The 22,783-nt window shown below is 37.1% G+C and overlaps 1 protein-coding gene across 2 annotated transcripts; it reads right to left on the bottom strand.

Annotated features, from left to right (window-relative positions):
• Positions 1–1,797: 1,797 nt before the first annotated feature.
• LOC123514034 (protein argonaute-2-like) lies at positions 1,798–22,460 on the bottom strand. 2 transcript variants are annotated; one of them, XM_045271612.1, is made up of 16 exons: positions 21,915–22,460; positions 21,196–21,388; positions 19,881–20,025; positions 19,600–19,737; positions 18,302–18,494; positions 15,691–15,830; positions 11,316–11,543; positions 10,767–10,949; positions 10,407–10,582; positions 9,070–9,248; positions 8,476–8,642; positions 7,905–8,089; positions 7,584–7,784; positions 6,876–6,993; positions 5,282–5,454; positions 1,798–2,022 (listed from the first exon to the last, which is right to left on the bottom strand). In XM_045271612.1, the coding sequence occupies exons 1-16, from the start codon at positions 21,943–21,945 to the stop codon at positions 1,893–1,895; spliced, it is 2,580 nt and encodes an 859-aa protein (XP_045127547.1). In that variant the 5' UTR covers positions 21,946–22,460; the 3' UTR covers positions 1,798–1,892. The 2 variants fall into 2 exon arrangements, 1 of the variants encoding a protein (XP_045127547.1); XR_006677501.1 differs by lacking the exon at positions 1,798–2,022 and having other exon boundaries at positions 5,316–5,454; positions 7,624–7,784.
• Between the last annotated feature and the right edge of the window lie 323 nt (positions 22,461–22,783).

The raw sequence follows: 22,783 nt of genomic DNA, 5'->3' as shown, positions 1-22,783 counted from the left end.
ACTGAGTGTGCCGCGCTACTCAGTATCAGTACCGCCACTCGGTAGTCGGTACCGCGGTACCAGCAGCGCGTGCCACTGGCCCGCTGCCTCATTCCGCCGGCCGAGCCGCAGTAGCTCGGCGAGACGCTTCTGTACTGGGACGACTGAATGTGCCGGCATCATTTCAGTCTTATGAACTAAGCTCTGTTTCTGTTGACTTTGAAAAATAATACTAACATAACCTATGCTTTTAAACTCTTCTTTTAGTCACAATAGTTTTTAAGGGTAGTTTAATAATTGACAGATTAACGTGATTTCTTTTTGTATAGCAAAAATACACTTACGAACAAAACTCATCATATCTATGGATTTTTAAAATAGTAGCTACATAACCAATGTTTTTATAAGGCCCTTGCTTTTAAAAACTCTTCTTTAAGTCACAATAGTTTTTAAGGAATAGTTTAATAATTGACAGATTAACATGATTTCTTTTGTATAGCAAAAATACACTTACGAACAAAACTCATCATATCTATGGATTTTTAAAATAGTAGCTACATAACCAATATTCTTATAAGGCCCTTGTTTCAGTCACATGGGTTTTAACTGTAAAGTGATGCTTCTATTGAGAGATTTACATAATTTTTTACCTTATCAACAGCAGAAACATGCTCCTCATTTCTGTTGACCTTGAAAAATAGTGACAACATAGCCAATGTTTTTAAAAGATTCCTGTTTCAGTCATTTGGGTTTTTATGGGTAGTTTAGTGGTACTCTTTAAAAAATACAATTATTTCTAACTTATTAAGAGCAAAAGCACTTTTACAAACAAAGTTCCTCTTTTTGTGGACTTAAAAATAGTGGCCAGATAACCTTTAAGATTTTTGTTTCAGTTGCACAGGTTTTTATGGATAGTTTTTTTGTTTCTATTAACAAATTAACATGATTTGTACCTTATCAATAGCAAATACACTCCTATGAACCAAGCTTTTTCATTTCTGTTGACTGAAAAATAGAGGTAACGTAACATAAGCAATGTTTTCTGAAAAGTGTTTTTTAGTCACATGAGTTTCTAATTTTTTTTTTATAGTTCTATTGACAGATTAACATGATTTCTACTTCATGTACATGTATAGCAAAAATACTCTTATGAACAAAGCTCCTCATATCTATGGAATTTGGTTTTCCTTGTTTCAATAACATAAGGTAGCAATAGCACCCTGCATTCCCAAAACAAACCCTCTTTTATATCCATCAAATAGGTACATTAAGACATGTCAACAATATTATTCAAAATATGCCTTGTTAATCTGGAGTCTTCATTAAGGAGGGGAGCAAAATCAATATGTTTGCTATCTGCGTCAGGTACTTAAACTCTATCCTGAATGGTCCCTAAAAGCCTTCATTTACATTGAGAATATTGTTGATCTGCACCATCGAGCATCCAGGAGGAGGCATGGTTGTCTGCAAATTAATCCTATTACCAGAGAAGTCTCAATAAAATTATAGCATTGGCTGACTCATTGTTAGAAATATTTTTGAGTATTTATATATTCAAAAGAATGTTATATTAAATATTATTCTGAAATATTAAATAAACATATAAAAAAATTTCCCCATGATTCCAGATTTAAAGAACATCTAAAGAAGACACACTACAAATAAAATGTACTTATTGATTTAAATATGTACTTACAACACATAATATAATAATAATAATAATACTGTAATAATAATAATAATAATAATATATAATAATAAAACAATAATAATGATAACAATTTAATAACAACAACAATAATAATACTAATACTACTACTAATAATAATAACAACACATCAAAAGTGATGAGATTCCTCTTCCTTTTGTGATTTCCAAATTTTGATAGGCAGAGAACTACACTTACTACCTTCTCACACATAGTACATTGTGTAGGACAAGGGGTGACTGTTGTCCATTCTGGCTGCATTCATAATATCCTCCTTGGTCACACCTTCTGAGCCATCATACTGATCAAATAAATCACTGATGTGCACTTTGGCCCTAAAAAGCAGAGATAAAAATCACTAAATTTCTATAAATTGTTTGTGCTTCCAATGGACCACATTGCTAAGTTAATTGCAACTTGTAAACATTATCCTGGTGCAAACTTAACCATACAGGTGTGGTGATTCTAGTGATCAACATCTGATGTAGAAATTGGGCAGGGATGATCTTGTGATACCAGATATGAAAGCTCCAGAGGACATGGAAGGAAATTGAAAAGGAATATTTGCAGAAGAGACACCAAGAAACATAGCTTTCCTCACAGAATTATGGTAGCATGGAATAAACTTTGGATGAGACTGTGTGTGGCTATCTATAAACCTGAAGAAAATGTGAATAAAAGATTATAGGAAAACTGGACAGCACAAGGCTAGTCTGGCTCTAATCCTATATCTCATAACTACGTAAATACAACTAGATGAATAAGACAGACACACACACACACACACACACACACAGCCCGGTAGCTCAGTGGTTAGAGCGCTGGCTTCACAAGCCAGAGGACCAGGGTTCGATTCCCCGGCCGGGTGGAGATATTTGGGTGTGTCTCCTTTGACGTGTAGCCCCTGTTCACCTAGCAGTGAGTAGGTACGGGATGTAAATCGAGGAGTTGTGACCTTGTTGTCCCGGTGTGTGGTGTGTGCCTGGTCTCAGGCCTATCCGAAGATCAAAAACAATGAGCTCTGAGCTCGTTCCGTAGGGTAACGTCTGGCTGTCTCGTCAGAGATCAAAACAGTGAACACACACACACACACACACACACACACACACACACACACAATAAAGAGAAGGCAATGGAACCAGATGAAGTCTCAGGCAGAATACTGAAAGAATGTAGGGAAGAACTAGCAAGTCCTATATACATCATAAAATGCTCAATAGAAAATGGAACAGTGCCAGTAAAATGGAAAAGAGCCGAGGTGATTCCCATATATAAGAGCGGAAGGAAGGAAGAACCTCTAAATTACAGACTGGTATCACTAACTAGTGTAATATGCAAGATGTGTGAAAGAATAATAAAGAAACAATGGATCGAGTTCCTTAAAGACAACAAATTAATATCAAATAGCTAATTTGGTTTTAGAAAAGGATGGTCTTGTGTAACTAATTTATTGAGTTTCTATTCTAGAATAGTTGATAGAGTACAAGAGAGAGAGGGATGGGTTGACTGCATTTATTTGGATTTAAAAAAGGCGTTTGACAAAGTGCCACATGCAAGATTACTGTGGAAGTTAGAGGAGAAGGGTGGCTTAAAAGGAAGCACATTGAGATGGATAGAAAATTATTTGAGGGGGAGAGAAATAAGGACGGTAGTTAAAGAAATGAAGTCAAAATGGAGAGCAGTAGAAAGCGGAGTGCCACAGGGGTCAGTATTGGCACCAATACTTTTCCTCATTTATATTAATGACATGCCAGAAGGAGTGAACAGCTACATAAATTTGTTTGCGGACGATACAAAACTGTGCAGAGTTATAAAGCAAAAGGAGGATTGTGAAATACTGCAAGAAGACCTAAATAAGATCTGGGAATGGAGTAAAAAGTGGGAAATGACATTCAATGTGAACAAAAGCCATGTTATGGAAATGGGAAAGAGTGAAAGATGACCGGTGGGAATCTATAAGATGGGAGATGGAGTAGAACTGGAGAAAGTAAAAAAGGAAAAGGACTTAGGAGTGAAGATAGAAGAAAACAATCAACCAGTAAGCCATATTGATAGAATTTTTAGAGAAACATATAATTTACTAAGGAATATTGGAGTAGCATTTCACTACATGGACAAAGAAATGATGAAGAAATTGATAAGTACTATAATAAGACCCAGATTGGAATATGCAAGAGTAGTGTGGACCTCTCATGAAAAGAAACACATAAGGAATTTGGAGAGACTACAAAAAATGGCTACAAGAATGGTTCCAGAATTTGAAGGGATGACATATGAGGAGAGACTAAAGGCTATGGATCTACCAACCATGGAACAAAGAAGGGAGAGAGGAGATCTGATACAAGTTTATAAATTGATCAACAGAATGGACCAAGTGGATAATGAGAAACTGATCCTGAGAGAAGAATACGACATCCGAAGCACAAGATCGCATAGTAAAAAGCTGAGAAAAGGAAGCTGTCAGAGAGATGTTAAAAAATATAGTTTCCCGCAAAGATATATTGAGACATGCAACAGTTTAAATGAAGAAGTAGTGTCTGCAACGAGTGTGCATACTTTTAAAGTAAGATTGGGTAAGTGTAGATATGGAGACGTGGCCACACGAGCATAAAGCCCAGGCCCTGTAAAACTATAACTATAAATACAACTAGGTAAATACACACACACACACACACACACACACACACACACACACACACACACACACACACACACACACACACACACACACACACACACACACACACACACACACACACAGCACAAGATTGCATAGTAAAAAATTGAGGAAGGGAAGATGTCTGAGAGATGTTAAAAAGTATAGTTTCCCGCAAAGATGTGTCAAGACGTGGAACAGTTTGAGTGAAGAAGTGGTGTCAGCAACGAGTGTGCATAGTTTTAAAGAAAAGTTGCATAAGTGTAGATATGGAGACGGGGCCACACAAGCGTAAAGCCTGTAAAACTACAACTAGGTAAATACAACTGGGTAAAATATACACACACACACACATGCACACACAATGAGCCCTACTTGAACCCTGTACAATACAACTAGGTAAATACACACACACACATGGTCTATGGGCTCTGAGCTCGCTCCATAACATGAAAAGGTTGGCTGGGTGATCAGCAGACGACCGTAATGAATTACACACACACACACACACGACATTGTATACATACATAAAGAAATTGAACAATATGAATAGAAAGGATAAAATGAACGTTGTTTGGACTATATTCAGTACAACTGGGATACGATAACTGGAATACAACTCCTGTGCTAGAACTTGTACAGGTTAAAATGTGTGCCACCTTTGTTTACCTCTCTCAAGACAAAATCATAACTGTCTGCAAGAAGTCTTAATGTACAATTGCAATGTATATGTATTTCTAATTTCTCCTATTAACACAAACTTGTTATCATACTTAATTTCAACTATTGTGACAGAGCTAGGTGTACATGAAATGCAAACTTGCATCTGTTACTTACTTGCATAAGCTATAGGGCACAAGAATTATCTACTGACAATTTTAGTAATGTCAGCAACATAAAGGAATGAAAGCTTAAAATCCTGTAACACCAATACATACCTAAATGCAGCCAGATGTGCATAGTAGGCTGGTGTTGGTAGAGACACGGCTTTGTTGCATCGGGAATACAGATGACACATGCTGTATGTGAGTGTTTCTAGTTCATCCATTGCCATATTGTTGTCATCCCACAACACATGGTAATGTGTAGGTCTTGTTGTACCTTGTATTCCCTAGAAATAAATTTTAAAAAATCTCAAAATGTACACACACTGCCTCAATGGCCTAAACAGCTTGTTAATTACTTCATAAATTGAATTCAATACACTGAAAACTGGGTTTTTTACATCATGTACTTTACCAATAAGCAAACAAGAACTCAACAGAATAGGATACAATGTAGAATAGTTTCATCAACTACTTAAATATTTCAGCCAACACTTCTCTCAATAGATGTAAGTTGAGTGCAATAACCATTACAGTATCAGCCATCATCCATCTCTGTTTTCTGGACACATAATAAGGGCAATCATCTCCAGCATGGAAGAAAACATTCCTTACTCTTTCTCTCACCCTAAACTTTCCAAACCTTGAATTAATTCACTGACTATTCTTTAACTACCCAAAAACCACTTCATCAATAAAAATTGTCAAAACTTTTCCAAAGCTAATTCCTCTCATGGTTCATGGCATCTAGCCAAAAATACCTACAACTTTTCTTCTTCATCTTTCCTTTCTCTGTTACAGCCCATGACTACTGTCATCTCATCTTTCTCTAAAGACTAACTATTTGCTCAAACACTTGCTGAAGATGAATTAGATTCATGGTTTATACCACACTCTCCTCTATTTTCCAACTACTTAATGCCTTTGATTAAGCTAATTTCCAACAATGTTTTCTAAACATTAACCTTCAAAAAGCATTTGATCGTCTTGTACGAAGCTCTGATTTCCAAATTATCCTCATATGGCTTCTATCCTTCTCTCTGTATTTCATCTCAAGTTTCCATTACAAATGTTTTATTGTTGCTGTAGTAAACAGTTACTGTTCTCTTAAATCTATCAACCATGGTGTTCTGGATTCTGCCCTACCTCATCCTATTATTCATCAATGATCTAAGCCAAATTTCTTGTTCTATCCACTCCTACACTGATGACATCACCCTGCACTTTTCCAAATCTTTTCATATACTTCTAATTCTTAAGAAAGTAAACAATTCATGCAGGGAAGTCACAGAATGCCTGACTTATGATCTCTCTAAAATTTCTGATTGGGACAGAGCAAAAGAAGTGCTGTTCAATGCCTCAAAACTCAATTCTTCCATCTATCAAATCAACACAACATTCCAGATAACTATCCCCTCTATTTCAATGACACTCAGCTGTCCCTTGCTATTACACTAAATAACCTTGGTCTGCCCTTTACCATTAATCACAAATGGAAACTTCACATCTCGTCTCTTGCTGAAACAGCTTGCATGAAGTTATGCATTCTTTATCATATACTATTAAATTTGATCTAGTTAATCCTCTGGATTAGGCCTTTTTTTCCATCTTTTTGTTTTTTTGGCCAGTGCCCATTTTGAATAAAAATCAGAGGAAACATTGTATATATGTACTAATACACATAATAAATGTGGAGTTATGGACTTACTTGATGTGAACATAAATAGAAGTCTCTCTCACTGGGATGGGTGATGCTAGTGTCCACTACTGTTCCAGGGGGAATATTCCTGCATCTTCCAACCCCTTCATCTTTATGACAAAAGAATCTGAAAGCAGTCATGCTTGATTGAGGCACAAGACAATCCACAGGTATGCAAGGAAAAGAATACAAAGAAGATTATAGTAATGTCAAACCAAATGGATTGAAATACCAATGTAGGGACTGTAAATAACGTACAAGTTCTTCAGATATGGAAATCAAGAAAAGCTTACAGATTCCATTAGTATTTGAAGAAAAAAAAATTATATAAAAATTATTTATCAGTTGAAGAAATTAGTATTATTTAGAGTTTTTACTTTGCTTCAAACTGAAAAATGTTTATGATCTATGCTACATTCTTAGGAACTCTAATATATTTCATTACTGTCTAAAAGATTCTTCTTTAAGTAAAAAAAAAATTCTAATAATCAGAAGATAGTATTTTAATTTATTATTTTTTTTAATTATACCTCTAGCAGCATAACTGAGTGCTAAATTTAAACCCCTAAGGAGACATTTAAAAATGGCAATATTTGGTGACCAAGATGAATATAAGGGAGGCAAATCAATACTGATCTCTTTTACAGATTAATTGCTCTCTCATATATGTGACAGGACAGACTACAACCACTACATTCCAGTAAGAGAAGAGCCTACCTTGTATGATGACGTTTCTGAACAATGAGGAAGGTGATACCTGGCTTGTAATCCTGATTCACCTCAGCACAAGCCTGCCGTATGGACTTCACCTCGTGCAGCAACACAGTGATGAACTCCGATTCACTCACTCCATCACGATACATCACTATTTTGTCGGGCCACCTTCTTTGCACCTTTCTATGAGACATTATCAGATTCCTGCAAACATATCAAGAAAATATTAAAGTATTTGGGCTATGGCATGAACTTAAGAAGAAATTGTTTCATACGAGTGTATCAATCTCCTTGGTATAAGTATATTAAGTAGGTATATCTTACTTAACCATCTGCTTTAAATCTTGAATAATTTCCACCCGATGATCTTGTGGCATCACTTCCACAGCATACATTGATGCGTGCCTGTCTAGAGAGGCAACACAGGCTGCCATTGAAGGAGAAATACCATCCCCAGCTGACGGGTGATTGACGTCAGCACCCATAATCATTACTGAATGGTTGAAAATCTAAAAACACAAATAGGTATTAAAACTTATCTATCACCCTTGAGATGCTTAACACATTCCATGAAGTTAGTTTTTATCATTTTCTCTCTGCACTACAGGAACACATGTCACATGAGAGAACATGACCAAATAACTTCTTTTTTTTCACAGTAATAATGAACATGCAGATCCTCAATAAAACCTTTCAACACAATAATCAAAGGTGAATCATGGATACAAATTATATTTTCTGACAAGCTGCAGAATTTTCATTCCCATAAAAGGATTCCACATTAGCCAGGACATTATTCCTGTCAAAATAAACTCTAATGGAAAATTAATAAAAGAAAAGAAGGCACACTACCACAAAACATACAACACTGTAAATCTTATTAACAGAAGCATACCGCTGGGCTTGAGGGATTTGCTATGACATTGTTTATCCCTCCCATTTTAGCATTAATCTTCAATAGTACACCAAACATTGTTGACTCTTTACAAAGCCTCACAGTTGATGCCTGAAGACACTGGGTGATGACACCAATGTCTATATCTCCTATTTTTTTAAGACGACCTGTCAAAGAAAAGGGAGTTGTCATACATAGTTGTTCTGAACCTTAAAGAAACTCCAAAAGAGATGGAAACAAGGAAAAAAAGACAATATAGATCACAGTTCACATATACAATGCATTAAAGTGACAATGAGAACAACAGGAATATTATATGATGCTTAGATTAAAAATTTTGATGGTTCAGAAAATAATAAAACAATGATCGAGATTCCTTAAGGCCAGTTGATCAATACAAGACAGTTCCTAATGTTTTAAATTTCTTCATAATCAACAGTTCCCAATCTTTCCAGTCACTTACACCCTCAGCTTCATACTTTTCACTGCTTATCCCTTTACTCACAAATAGAAACTGCACAACTTAACAAATATATCTATTGGTGTTTGTACTTTTATAAATACCAAGCATCTCATACATGTCACATTTCTTACCATATAATTCATCATTCTTATCCAAGACAACTATGATCAGCTGCAAATCTGGGAACATCCTTTTAAAGTAGATAAAATGTTCCTCAATACGAGCTCTTGGCATATCTTGTATGGTCATTGGATCATTAAACTCCATACCATACCCTTTGCCCAGCCTCAGTAGATGTTCAATGAAGGTTCTACCAATAAAAAAAATAATAAAATGAAATAAATTAATTAACTAATCAATTAATTGAAAAAATAAAATAAAATATCATGAATCCTAATTGCAAACGTGGAGCCTGGGGCAAATTGGCACATTTGAAATAGTTCCATTATTTATCACTTAATAGCACTGCTACTCACACCAGGTAATCACTTCATGGGGCCTCACTCACCAACATGCAGCCATATTAGAATCTCACAAGATTTCAATGGAGTGAGGAAAAATTCATTTTCATATTGTTAAGTAGATTTCCAATCACTTATAGTTTCTTCTAATAAGCATCTAATTATAGATGAGTGATATTCATTTTAACCATAATTTGTCTTAGGGTTCAAGGAATATTTACCCTTGAAATAGATCATAAAAGTTTCTTAATCAATAAATAAATTATTAGTTTACATTAGTGGCATAATTGGAGTAAGTTGCCACAACAAAACTGGGGCAAATTGGCACAGAACCAACAATATATGAATATCATTGGTATATTTATTACCAATCTATTTTCAAATTATATAAATCTATATAACTTTTGAGAAATATTTATGCTGATACATTTATTAATTAGCTTCTGGAAGAAATTTTTATCCTGCAATTCCAGAAATGGCTCGAACACAAGAATCAACTTTTTTTTAAATTATTATTTTAAATGAATCCATAAAATTTAGTTTTGCAGATACTATGTATCTAAACCTACAATTATATACAATAAATTTGCTATGTTGGTACAATAATATATTTCTCTAAGTAGTTCAGAGCTTTGCTTTGGAAATGAAAACTAAGATGAATGTTTGCATTTATCAATGAAAACATAAAGAAACAAAATTCTTTGTAGTTTTTCTTACATTACTGAGAATGTAAAAAAGTGTGTCAACAAGTCCCAGTCTCCTTAAAGCTGAAATACAGTAATCTTCAAAATGTCAGACCACATAAAGGACAAAACGATGCCCATGAGGCATATGCCAGATGATATTCAGCAGTACTACAGCACTGTGTTCAAAAATCAATCAGCAGGTACTTAATATGAATCAATTTTCAAATAGTTCCAGCTCATCATGACATAAATTTACACAAATATAAAACTAGATCAAATAAATATTAGGATACATGTAGCCAATTACATACGACCTCATACCTGATGTGTGATAAGCTAACCCGTTCTGTGTTATAATTAACAACTATCCAACTCCTTATGAGAGCTCCTTGGAAGAACCTGCAGCCCCTCACATCCCACATCCCATCATGAGGCTCCACCATGTGACTCAGGTGCAGTAAAGGAGGCGGCAACACACGCCCAGCTATTTTTAATGGCTGGAGAGAGAATAACTAAATAGTTATGTTGCTGAGGCTGCTGGAATGCCAAATAAAAAGGACATATGCAAGCATACATTTCCACAGGAGTGAAGAAAAATAAGGTCTATAACATATTATGGCACATAAGAGATGTAAATTAATAATTCTGGCATTAAATAAAATAAAAATAAAAATACATTACATTCTTCTCAATGGTAAGTCCAAGGCTCTTCAGCATTGAATCTTCAGAGAAATTATTTTGGTCATATAGTTTACATATTTGCTTTCTCCTCTCTGCAGGAGCAACAGCTGCTACCCTTAAAAAATGGGCTATCTCCTGGTCAGCCAATTTCTTAACTTTTTGTGCACTAGCAATTCTGCAAAACTACAAATTCACAATAATATCTATTAATAATAGTAAATGTATTACTTCAAAATATTTCTTTGCATATATATCAGTAGTATTGTAGTGCAGATGTGATGTTTATCCAGAGCAAACTGTAGCTGGTATCACAAGCCTACAAGCTGCAAGAACACCTACTACCAAGAAGTATCTTGAATTATACACATCATGCAATTTTTCCCCATGTTAAATAAAGATGTGTATCAAATGCAAAATATTTTAAAACCACAAAAATAGACTAGTCATACAACCAGAAATAAACAGTTAGTGACTCTTGAATAAATGTTCTAAATTTCAAGAAACAACTAATAATTAACATGAAAATTTGAATAATAGAATCAGTCATACCTCCATTGGCAGAAATATGTTCTTTTCAGATGGAGCAACCTGGACACAGTTGAAGTTGGGAAAATAAAGGTTTTTGCCATGAACATACTTGAAGTAATCCACCACGGTGATGTATTTTGTCAAACCAGTCTTTTGATCTTTACAAGGGAATGTTTGTCTGTTGGCACCTCTCTCAGTGATGGATATGATCTTGTACACATGGGAAACATGGGAAAAAGTCACACAAATCTGGAAAATCATTATAAAATTTACTAATCTTCCTTCAAGTGATAAATAGAAAAAACTATTTTGGTAAGGCTGGACATGGTAAAGATATGTGAAAGAGGAAGAAATTATCATTATAATGTAGGCATTTTTAAATTGATGGGTAAAAGCTAGACATGTTAATTTAACAATGTATTCCTGTATAATGATTCATTCAACACTTAGAATAAGAAGAGAGGAAGAGAAAAGTTTTGACTAAAGTATAGTGAAGAGATGTGAGGAGGAACCCAAGCTTTTTATAAGTATATAGATGGAAAAATGATAGACCATTATTAAGTTAATTATGGGAAAGAGGATGTATCAAACAATGGAAGAAATGAGTGAACTTATGAATGAGAGCTTTAAATCAATATTTAATGAAGAGGAAGACTTCATAGAGCCAAGCAACCAAGAGACACAAGAAGAATTAAGAAATGATGTAGTGCAAAAACAGAAAATTAAAGAATTACTAGAAAAAGTTGACGAAAGAAAGGGAATGGGGCCAGATGGAGCGTCAGGATGAATACTGAGAGAATGTAGAGAATAATTGGTGGAACTAATTTGGGATGTGATCTACAGCTCTCTAATGGAAGGCAAGGTATCAAGGGAGTGGAAAAGAACAAGTACAGGTTGAACCTTCCAAATCCGGCAACCACCGGACCTTAGACTTGCAGGATCATGGAAAATTTCAAACTATAGGTGGTCCCCAAAACACCTTCTATATACTTACCTTCCATTATACATGTGTAGCTGTAATATTGTTTTGATATATGATAGTTGTACATGAAAATATACATGCAGAAGTATAAAGAAAAACCCGCTGTAAATAAGTTCAGCATGAAAAATTTTTGTCTGCGCCATTATCATCTCGCCGGACACAGGGACGTTACCAGCGCACCAAAGCTTAAACCACTGTATGAGAACACTGTCTAAATCACTGCTTTTACCCTCCTTAAGTGTTCTATGAACCTCCATGTTCTTCTTGCTTTCACATTCACTGTAAAACTTGAGAAGTTGATTCTTCTGCTTTTTTATATCATAGACGGTTGATGAGCCAATGTTGTACTGTTGGCATAGGCTCCGCACTGAAACACCTGTATCTAGCATCCTCAATAGGTCCACTTTCTGTTGCAATGATATTGTCATAATAATTATGTTTTTGCTTTTTCTTTGGTTCACACACAACACTATCACTTCCTGGTTGCTTGGAAGCCATGTTTAGGGGCAAATATTACAGAAAAAAAATTTTATGCACCCGGGGGGTGGTGCTTGCAATGAGCCGCACCATGGTACTGATCCAAATTTGACCCAGAATGCCCGGCCTCCAAAATACAGTACAACGCCGCCGCGTCCTAGCGGTGGTCCGGCAAATTACTCCAGCCAATTCAAAAATTCTAGCAAACAAAAATTTTGCCGGATTACAGGTGTTGCCGGATAAAAGAATACCGGATTAAGGAGGTTCAACCTGTATAGTCCACAAGTATATAGGAGAAAAAAAGACTGAACCCCTAAACTATAGACCAGTGACACTAACTACTGTTGTGGGAAAAATCTGTGAAATCGTTTATTAAAGAAAAATGGTTGGGATATCTGGAGGCAAGTGAAATAAATAACTCCCACTTTGGTTTCAGAAAAGGAAGATCATGCATAAGAAATTTACTAAGCTTTTATACAAGAGTAATAGATGAAGTACAAGGGCAAGATGGCTGGGTTGGTTGACACCATGTATTTAGATATCAAGAAGGCTTTTAACAGAGTACCACATAGAAGACTCCTATGGAAAATAGAACACTTTGGAGGAAAACAGGGGAATATCTTAAGTTAGATGACAAACTACTAACAGATAGAGAAATGAGGACAGTGATAAGAGACACCCCATTAAGCTGGAGCACAGTAACTAGTGACATACCACAAGATTCGGTGCTGGCATCAATTATGTACGAAGTATAGTATGTCAACGATATACAAGAGGGTTTGAGTAGCTACATAAATTTGTTTGCAGATGATGTGAAGTTTTTTGAGAGTAATAATGAACATCAGTGACTATGGAATTGCAGAAAGATATTGACAAGATCTGGGAATGTAGCCAAGTGGAGATCAGAATTTAATAACAGGGTAAAAGTAGTAGTCCCTACATGGGAATATAAAATAGGAAAAGAGATTATAATGAAAAGGAGTGAAGAGAAAGACCTGGGAGTGATTATACAAGACATCCTAACTCCAGAAAGACACATAAATGGATTATCTGCTTCAACACAAGACACTAACTAACATCAGGATGGCATTCAGTTACATAGTTAAGAGCATGACCAAAAAAAAAAAAATAAATAAATAAATAAATAAATAAATAAATAAATATATATATATATATATATATATATATATATATATATATATATATATATATATATATATATATATATATATATATATATATATATATATATATATATATATATATATATATATATATATATATATATATATATATATATATATATATATATATATATATATATATATATATATATATATATATATATATATATATATATATATATATATATATATATATATATATATATATATATATATATATATATATATATATATATATATATATATATATATATATATATATATATATATATATATATATATATATATATATATATATATATATATATATATATATATATATATATATATATATATATATATATGTGTAAGAAGCAGACAAATGAGTGTAAAGGTGGTAGGAAACCTGGGCAGAATTAGGAACACTGTTTATTCTCTTATGTTTGACAGAGTCTTCTTCAGAGAGTAAATTGACACAGATAGCCTAGCTGTACATATGCCTCCGAGGCGGATCACCTCGCTGGACGTCTGGCTGGTGGGCGCGCTGATTGGCTGGTGAGAATGAGTCTGGCTGCTGTGCGGGAGAGGTTTACGAAGCTGTCTCTGTGGTTGGTGGCCTCTCTTGACACAATGTAGGCGGCTTCCACCAGCTTCCTCTTCCTCTTGTCCAGCCCTGTGTGCACGGCTGTCGCTTGTTCCCAGTTTGGCAAATGATTGTACTTCTCTGCATGCACCACGAACTACGAACTCCCTCGTGGTACATGCAGAGAAGTACAATCATTTGCCAAAATGGGAACAAGCGACAGCCGTACACACAGGGCTGGACAAGAGAAAGAGGAAGCTGGTGGAAGCCACCTACATTGCGTCAAGAGAGGCCACCAACCACAGAGACGGCTTCGAAAACCTCTCCCGCACAGCAGCCAGACTCATTCTCACCAGCCAATCAGCACGCCCACCAGCCAGACATCCAGCGAGGTGATCCGCCTCGGAGGTATATGTATAGCTAGGCTATCTGTGTCAATTTACTCTCTGAAGAAGACTCTGTCGAAACGTAAGAGAATAAACAGTGTTCCTAATTCTGCCCAGGTTTCCTTACCACCTTACACTATATATATATATATATATATATATATATATATATATATATATATATATATATATATATATCAAAACCACTAAGATGAGACCTAGAATAGAATAAGCAGCAGTGGCATGGTCACCATACAGCAGAAAGACAAAAAAAAAAAAAAAAAAATAAATAAAAAAAAAAAAAGCAGAAAGAATCTAAAGGACCACTACAAAGATGGTCCCACAAATAATGGATCTTCCCAATGAAGGAAATGGAACTACCATCTTTCAAGGATATATGGGAAAGGGGAGACCTAATAACGATGTATAATTTAGTAAACTGTACGGATAGACAACACCTGGTATCACTGACAGAGGATGGAGATAGACGAACAAGAGGACATTCCAAGATCATGAAAAGTCAGTGTCTGAGGATCATTAAGAAGTTCAGTTTTCCACATAGAATGGTGGACATCTGGAATGGACTGAGTGAAGATTGAGATTGTAGAATCAGAAAGTGTGCACAAATTTAAGGAAAAGTTGGACAAACGTAGATATGGAGACAGGTCACTATGAGTCCCGCTCAAACCCTGTAATATACAACTAAATAAATTAGGTAAATACACACACATACACATACATACACACAAATAAAGTTCTTAACACTGAAGAAAAGGAGATTCATCAAGTCATGTGCTAAACTTACTTTGAGGTCCTTCATTTCCTGCATCAGTCTTCTCTTTTTGTGTGGATCCAATGTTTTGTGGAGGTCTGACTCCTGTAGACTCATGACACCATTCACAAAGTCAAGAAGACTTTGTTCTTTGTAAAAAGCTGCATGTGAAACTGAAAAGTTAAAAGAACTTAGTAGTAATGTTCTTATACTCTATACACCAATCTATGATAGTGAATGGGAGTTAGTGCATCTTTTACCACCATCATGTACACTCTTAGCAGGCTCAAGTGTGTGTGTGTGTGTGTGTGTATTTACCTAGTTGTAGTTTTACAGGGCCTGGGCTTTATGCTCGTGTGGCCCTGTCTCCATATCTACACTTATCCAATCTTACTTTAAAAGTGTGCACACTCATTGCAGACACTACTTCTTCCTCTAAACTGTTCCACGTCTCAATACATCTCTGCGGGAAATTATATTTTTTAATATCTCTCAGACATCTTCCCTTTCTCAGCTTTTTACTATGCGATCTTGTGCTTCGGGTGTCATATTCTTCTCTCAGGATCAGTTTCTCATTATCCACTTGGTCCATTCCGTTGATCAATTTATAGACTTGTATCAGGTCTCCTCTCTCCCTTCTTTGTTTCAAGGTTGGTAGATCCATAGCCTTTAGTCTCTCCTCATATGTCATCCCTTCAAGTTCTGGGACCATTCTTGTAGCCATTTTTGTAGCCTCTCCAATTTCCTTATGTGTTTCTTTTATGAGGGGTCCACACTACTCCTGCATATTCCAATCTGGGTCTTATTATAGTATTTATCAATTTCTTCATCATTTCTTTGTCCATGTAGTGAAATGCTACTCCAATATTCCTCAGCAAATTATATGTTTCTCTAAAAATTCTATCAATATGGCTTACTGGTTGATTGTTTTCTTCCATCGTCACTCCTAAGTCCTTTTCCTTTTGACTTTCTCCAGTTCTACTCCATCTCCCATCTTATAGATTCCCACAGGTCGTCTTTCACTCTTTCCCATTTCCATGACATGGCTTTTGTTCACATTGAATTCCATTTCCCACTTCTTACTCCATTCCCAGATCTTATTTAGGTCTTCTTGCAGTATTTCACAATCCTCCTTTTGCTTTATAACTCTGCACAGTTTCGTATCATCCGCAAACAAATTTATGTAGCTGTTCACTCCTTCTGGCATGTCGTTAATATAAATGAGGAAAAGTATTGGTGCCAATACTGACCCCTGTGGCACTCCGCTTTCTACTGCTCTCCACTTGGACTTCATATCTTTAACTACCGTCCTTATTTCTCTCCCCCTCAAATAATTTTCTATCCATCTCAATGTGCTTCCTTTTAAGCCACCCTTCTCCTCTAACTTCCACAGTAATCTTGCGTGTGGCACTTTGTCAAACGCCTTTTTTAAATCCAAATAGATGCAGTCAACCCATCCTCTCTCTCTTGTACTCTATCAACTATTCTAGAATAGAAACTCAATAAATTAGTTACACAAGACCGTCCTTTTCTAAAACCAAATTGGCTATTTGATATTAATTTGTTGTCTTCAAGGAACTTGATCCATTGTTTCTTTATTATTCTTTCACACATCTTGCATATTACACTAGTTAGTGATACCGGTCTGTAATTTAAAGGTTCTTCTTTCCTTCCGCTCTTATATATGGGAACCACCTCAGCTCTTTTCCATTCTACTGGCACTGTTCCATTTTCTATTGAGCATTTTATGACGTTGTATATAGGACTTGCTAGTTCTTCCCTACATTCTTTCAGTATTCTGCCTGAGACTTCATCCGGTCCCATTGCCTTCTCTTCATCCAGTTCCTTCATTAACTGTGTGTGTGTGTGTGTGTGTGTTTACCTCGGTCGCCTGCTGGTCACTCAGCCTATCTTCCCCATTACGGAGCGAGCTCAGAGCTCATAGACCGATCTTCGGGTAGGACTGAGACCACAACACACTCCACACACCAGGAAAGCAAGGCCACAACCCCTCGAGTTACATCCTGTACCTATTTACTACTAGGTGAACAGGGGCTACACATTAAGAGGCTTGCCCATTTGCCTCGCCGCTTTCCGGGACTTGAACCCGGACCCTCTCAATTGTGAGTCGAGCGTACTAACCACTACACTACACTACGCAGTGTGTGTGTGTGTGTGTGTGTGTGTTTGTAATTCACTGTTCGATCTGTTCGATCTGCTGCAGTCTCTGACGAGACAACCAGACATTACCCTACGTGTGTGTGTGATTCATTGTTTGATCTGCTGCAGTCTCTGACGAGACAGCCAGACGTTACCGTACGGAACGAGCTCAGAGCTCATTATTTCCGATCTTCGGATAGGCCTGAGACCAGGCACACACCACACACCGGGACAACAAGGTCACAACTTCTCGATTTACATCCCGTACCTACTCACTGCTAGGTGAACAGGAGCTACACGTGAAAGGAGACACCCAAATATCTCCACCCGGCCGGGGAATCGAACCCCGGTCCTCTGGCTTGTGAAGCCAGCGCTCTAACCACTGAGCTACCGGGCCGTGTGTGTGTGTGTGTGTGTGTGTATTTACCTAGCTATATTTACTAGGAGGAGGAGGAGATCATAGCAAAGAAAAAAAATTTTCTACCATCAATGTTCAGCAAGAGTGAGCCATTCTTCCATGATGACGGCCTCACAGAGTCAAAGAAGCCAATGGCACCCTCCTTGTTGGGTCCAATGGGGTAAACTGTTCCAGATTCACCATCAAATGAGTAGAAGTGGCGGTGCCCAACCAATTTGTATTTAAGGGCACGAGAATGGTGAAACATTACTTCAAGGAACTGCAAAAATAAACAGTAATCATTATCATAATAGGGCAGGATAAATAAAAACAAGCATAAACTTTTTACATGAATATACAATTCCTTTATAACTAGTGATATTATATATAATTCCATACCATGTGGAGTCTTGATTTACAGTGAGACTAACATACACTGAAAGGGGCTCCCTGCTCTCTCACACTACAACTCTTAAGTTAATTTTACAATGCACAGGGAACATGGAGATAGTACTCTTACAAGGCACTGAGCCAAGAGGCAGTGTGTGTGTGTGTGTGTATATGTGTGTGTGTGTATATGTGTGTGTGTGTGTGTGTGTGTGTGTGTGTGTGTGTGTGTGTGTGTGTGTGTGTGTGTGTGTAATTCACCACGGTTGCCTGCTGGTCACCCAGCCAGTCTTCCCCATTACGGAGTGAGCTCAGAGCTCGTGTTCACTCTTTGATCTGCTGCAGTCTCCGACGAGACAGCCAGACGTTACCTTACGGAGCGAGCTCAGAGCTCATTATTTCCGATCATCGGATAGGTCTGAAACCAGGCACACACCACACACCGGGACAACAAGGTCACAACTCCTCGATTTACATCCCGTACCTACTCACTGCTAGGTGAACAGGGGCTACACGTGCGTGAAAGGAGACACACCCAAATATCTCCACCCGGCCGGGAAATCGAACCCCGGTCCTCTGGCTTGTGAAGTCAGCGCTCTATCCACTGAGCTACCGGGCGTGTGTTTCACTGTTTGATCTGCTGCAGTCTCTGACGAGACAGCCAGACGTTACCCTACAGATCGAGCTCAGAGCTCATTATTTCCGATCTTCGGATAGGCCTGAGACCAGGCACACACCACACACCGGGACAACAAGGTCACAACTCCTCGATTTACATCCCGAGTACCTACTCACTGCTAGGTGAACAGGGGCTACACATGAAAGGAGACACACCCAAATATCTCCACCCGGCCAGGGAATCGAACCCCGGTCCTCTGGCTTGTGAAGCCAGCGCTCTAACCACTGAGCTACTGGGCGTGTGTGTGTGTGTGTGTGTGTGTGTGTGTGTGTGTGTGTGTGTGTGTGTGTGTGTGTGTGTGTGTGTGTGTGTGTGAGACCTGAATAATCTTCGGAGGAAAACTATGTTGCCCTGGAGTGGAATAGAGAATCTCCAGAAGGTCTTCCAGACACAACTCTTCCTTCAGTGTTATGGTGACCCTCCACTTCTCATGAGAGTTTGCATTCATTTTGGAGACCTAAAAAAATCACATTTGAAATTACTAATGACTTAGCAAAGGAAACTTGTTCTATCTCATTAGTCTTGAAAGTATCTCCCATGTCTGTTCAAAAAGGTTTTGTGATTTTTGATATACAGTATACAGGTACTTATAAATCTCACCACATAAGATGCTGACTGCTGCTCACTGTTTGCCACATCAGAAATAACATCTACACTGTAAGCTTTCTTGTCTGAGTCAAAGACAACAGGATGATGAGAGTCAAACACTCTAGGGTGTGCCTTCTTCATCAATTCAAATGTCTCCCTGGAAGAAATATTCAAATAAAAAAAAAAAGTTCCTATGATCCATTATCAGCAAGGTAAAAATGTACAATATTTCCATACACAAATGTTTATCTACATATCAAGACACTGCATTGGTACTTTGAGTAGAATAATGGCAAAATCTCTAAAACTTCTCCAAAGCTAAATCAACCAACTTTTGGAGAGTAAATTTTCTTTTCCTTTGTAATGAGAGAGAGAGAGAGAGAGAGAGAGAGAGAGAGAGAGAGAGAGAGATTTAATCTCTATTGTTTATAACTGGGATTTGTGGGTAGCAGCATATTAGGTTTTCAAGGTATCTGTAAGACTGATTCCTCCAATCATATGCTGTCATTCATGAGGCCAACAATTAGTGACTTTCAACAGTAGGTTGTTATACTTTTCATTTGTTTGAGAGACATGTCAGGTATTCTGATAGAGGCTCACTGTCTTTTTTTATGTAAGAAAAGAAATCCACCCAACAAAAATGATTAAACAAAAATACACACTTAGATGCCTGTCCCTGACCAGGTCCGTGAGAGCTGGTAAAAAAGAAAAAAAAAAAAAAAGGGACATCTGAAAACCTCCCTCTTAAATAAGGTCAAGTCATAGGATGATGGAAAATACAGAAGTAGGCAGGGAGTACCAGAGTTTACTAAGGAAAGGTATGAATGAATAAGAGTAACTACAGGTCAACTCTTGCATTAGAGAGGTACGTGGACAGAATAGGAGTGCGAGAAAGAAGAGCCTTGTGCAGCAAGGCCACAATAGGAGGCAAGGCATGCGGTTAGCAAAACTGGAGGAGCAGTTGGCATGGAAATAGCTGTAGGAGATAGCAAAAGATGCACCATTTTTTTATTCATCCCTGAAAAAAGATGATTCCCCACAGGCCTCCAAGCTTGTTTGAGGAGATAGTGAGGTTTAGTGGGGAATGAGGGGATGGACTTCTTATCAAGAAATGCTTATTCTAAAAAAGAAATCAACATGTAGCTACAGAGTATCTACCATCAAAGTAACTATTTCTACTAGCTAAGCTTCACTGTGCCACATGATCGCAAAAATGCATCTTCTCTTTTCTTCTTATAATTCAATCAATGAACCATAAGTTTTTTCATCTCCATACATGAGCACTATCACACCTATATATATGCAATACTAACAGTTTGACACTCACAGTTTTTGCTTCCTTGTATATATGGCTCTGTTTCCAAATGAGTGAAACTCCACTTCATAAACCTTCACTCTAATATTTTTCCTTGAAGGTAATATAGGAAAGAAATTGGTTTCCAGGTTTATACTCATTGCTCCCTTGCCACGCCTGTTGCTGCCCCTGACGCATGTTGGAGACTTCACTGGCCTTCTATGGGCTGTAATGGGATGAACATTTGAGTGTACATAAAAAAAAATCTATCATAGCAGTTTACAATAATACAGCTGTAAAATCAACAAAAAAAAGTTTATAATTAATCTAACTACACAAATGAAATTCACAAATTCACATACAGATGAGCGCTGTTCAGGACAGCGTACGTAATTAACTTGTCACCAGAGTCTGACCGAGAATGTTCAAATTTACTTTTGAAAACAGCACTATAAAACCAAACAACAATGTGAAAGTTAATGATATAAACACCATTTCCGTACACATGGCCTGGACACCTTACTTATCTTAATTAGTGCCTACACCTCGCCACCAAACATAATGGATTCCATGTAACCCGTTCCTACCTTAAAAAAAAAAAAAAAAACAGCATATGATGACAAGAAAAGAGGAAATAACCATATTCAAGAAACGTTACCTACAAATAACACACACATACACACACACACACACACACATGGTTCCTCAGCAGATGTAAGATTTTTTTCTGGCCACCACGTGGCTGTCCATACCTCGGCGTTTATCACCACACACGCTGGCCATCGTGATCACCAGGCAGCTCTGCAATCTTCTACACTGCTTCTCCCTCACTCTTCCTTCCTACTGATGGTAAATACTGAGAAAGTCAGACGAATATGATAGCCAACCGCGTTTATCCTTTCCTTCCTGTCAGTGGAGTGGCTTACGGCGACAGGCGACGGCTGACGCTGTCAACTTGCTTATGAAGATGCAGCACTCAGCAGAACTCAGAAGATATCTCTGCCCGAGTGACAGATTTAATTAATTAACTTACACATACGCATGACGTGGCCGAGAGCTAAGCTACGTGCAAGTTACCCAATCCGTGAATTTTAAAAGCACACAGATACCTACATATTCGTATAAATACATTATTTACCGAACATGTTAAACTGTAGCTAGTCCTTTTGAATGAGAGCGGAACTGATATATTATCTGACATAAGAGGCACGTACTCTCTCTAGTCTATATCTTCACTATCTGGATTTTGGATAGTGGGTATACACAGTGTGTAATAAGAAGTTCCTCTGATTATATAGTCCAGGGGGTGGGTGGCAAGGCCCATCCTCCTCCTTTGTTGTAATTATTTATTAATTCAACAATAAATGTATCAATCAATCATATAGAGTCCATTATTTGTGTATTTTGAACTATTTTATTCATTCTTAAAGCTAAAGAAAACGTGACGTTTTCTCAATTAACAGTCCAAAACGAAAGGTTATATAAGTATTTCAAAAAGGCTTAAAAAAGAAAAGATTGATTGCCATTCATTTGCTATTGGTACTACTGTACGTGTTCCCAGAGGGGTCGATCGAGATTAATGTTACTCATTTACCATAGGCATAGGTGCAGTACTGGGACT

Source organism: Portunus trituberculatus, chromosome 37, assembly GCF_017591435.1.
Source record: "Portunus trituberculatus isolate SZX2019 chromosome 37, ASM1759143v1, whole genome shotgun sequence".
Classification (NCBI taxonomy): domain Eukaryota; kingdom Metazoa; phylum Arthropoda; class Malacostraca; order Decapoda; family Portunidae; genus Portunus; species Portunus trituberculatus.
The sequence above is the reverse complement of the archived record's forward strand: the minus strand, read 5'-3'. Positions and strand labels throughout refer to the sequence as shown.